This window comes from Triticum dicoccoides, chromosome 5B, assembly GCF_002162155.2.
Source record: "Triticum dicoccoides isolate Atlit2015 ecotype Zavitan chromosome 5B, WEW_v2.0, whole genome shotgun sequence".
Taxonomy (NCBI): Eukaryota; Viridiplantae; Streptophyta; class Magnoliopsida; order Poales; family Poaceae; genus Triticum; species Triticum dicoccoides.
The window spans coordinates 354,393,895-354,395,035 of NC_041389.1; the positions used below are offsets into that span (position 1 = coordinate 354,393,895).

General features: G+C 44.1%; 1 protein-coding gene across 1 annotated transcript in view; it reads right to left on the reverse strand.

Annotated features, from left to right (window-relative positions):
- Nucleotides 1-202: 202 nt before the first annotated feature.
- Nucleotides 203-1,141, reverse strand: part of LOC119308921 (probable LRR receptor-like protein kinase At1g51890) — a 13,427-nt gene continuing 12,488 nt past the window's right edge. Inside the window, exon 12 of the mRNA XM_037585077.1 lies at nt 203-1,040. Coding sequence (XP_037440974.1) covers nt 647-1,040 — 394 coding nt within the window. The 3' untranslated portion in view covers nt 203-646. The remainder of the gene's footprint in view (nt 1,041-1,141) is intronic.

Here is a 1,141-nt window from a genome sequence, read left to right on the forward strand (position 1 = left end):
TGCAACAACTTGTAGTCACAAAACTCAAAATGAACAAAATGCTACTTCCTCCGTCCGGAAATACTTGTCATCAAAATTAATAAAAGGAGATGTGTGTAGATGCATTTTAGTTTTAGATACATCTTTTTTTTATCCATTTTAATGACAAGTATTTTCGGATGGAGGGAGTACGTGCTCGCGAAAGCAGCAGATCAAAGCAAAAAACAGTACTGCATTTGAAAGGTAGCAACACTGAAGCAAGTTAATGGATCACCACATTCCCAACTGATTCGACTACTAACCAAGCCGTAGGTTGTTATATTACAATCATATATTGGGAATTAGCTCCACACCTGTTCACAGCTCACCCACCTTATTGCGTGCAAACATATGGTCAAATTTCACATATCACAACACAAGATAAATATTAGCTTGCCCTAGCATTACATATACTTCCTCCACCCGAAAATACTTGTCATCAAAATGAATAAAAGGTGATGTATCCAGATGTATAATAGTTCTAGATATATCCCTTTTTGTCCATTTTGATGACAAGTACTTTTGGACCGAGTGAGTAGTTCAGAATAAACTGTTGTAATAAAGACCTTGCAATCCCATAAAAAGAGACTAGAGACCCATCAACGATGTGAAGAAACACATCATTTATTCATCTTGCCGATGGACCGAACGCCGACATCGGAGCAGCAGTTGTACTGGTGATGCTTCCCCTGGCACTACTGTCCTCACGACCTTCCTCCAACGCAAGGCTCTCTTTCAGCTGCGCCACAACGGTGGCCATTGTTGGCCTTCGGACAGCAGCATCCGCTGTGCACGCCATGGCGGTGTCGACCAGTTTCCACATGGAGTTGACATCATATTCACCTCCAAGATGGGCATCAGCCACGGTGGTGATGTTGCCAGTGGCAATCTTTTGCTTCACACGCTGAACGATGTGGCCATGGCCCGCCAATACTGGAGGCTCACCGGTTGCTACCTCAAGTAGAACAACCCCGAAGCTATACACATCGCTGCTCTCAGTGAGCCAGCCAGTGTGATAGTACCTGAAAAACAACAGGTTAACCTCATGGGTTGCAGGTCAACTGGGGATGTACATGCAGCCGTACTAAGTGTAGCACTGCTATATGGCTACGAAGAGGACACT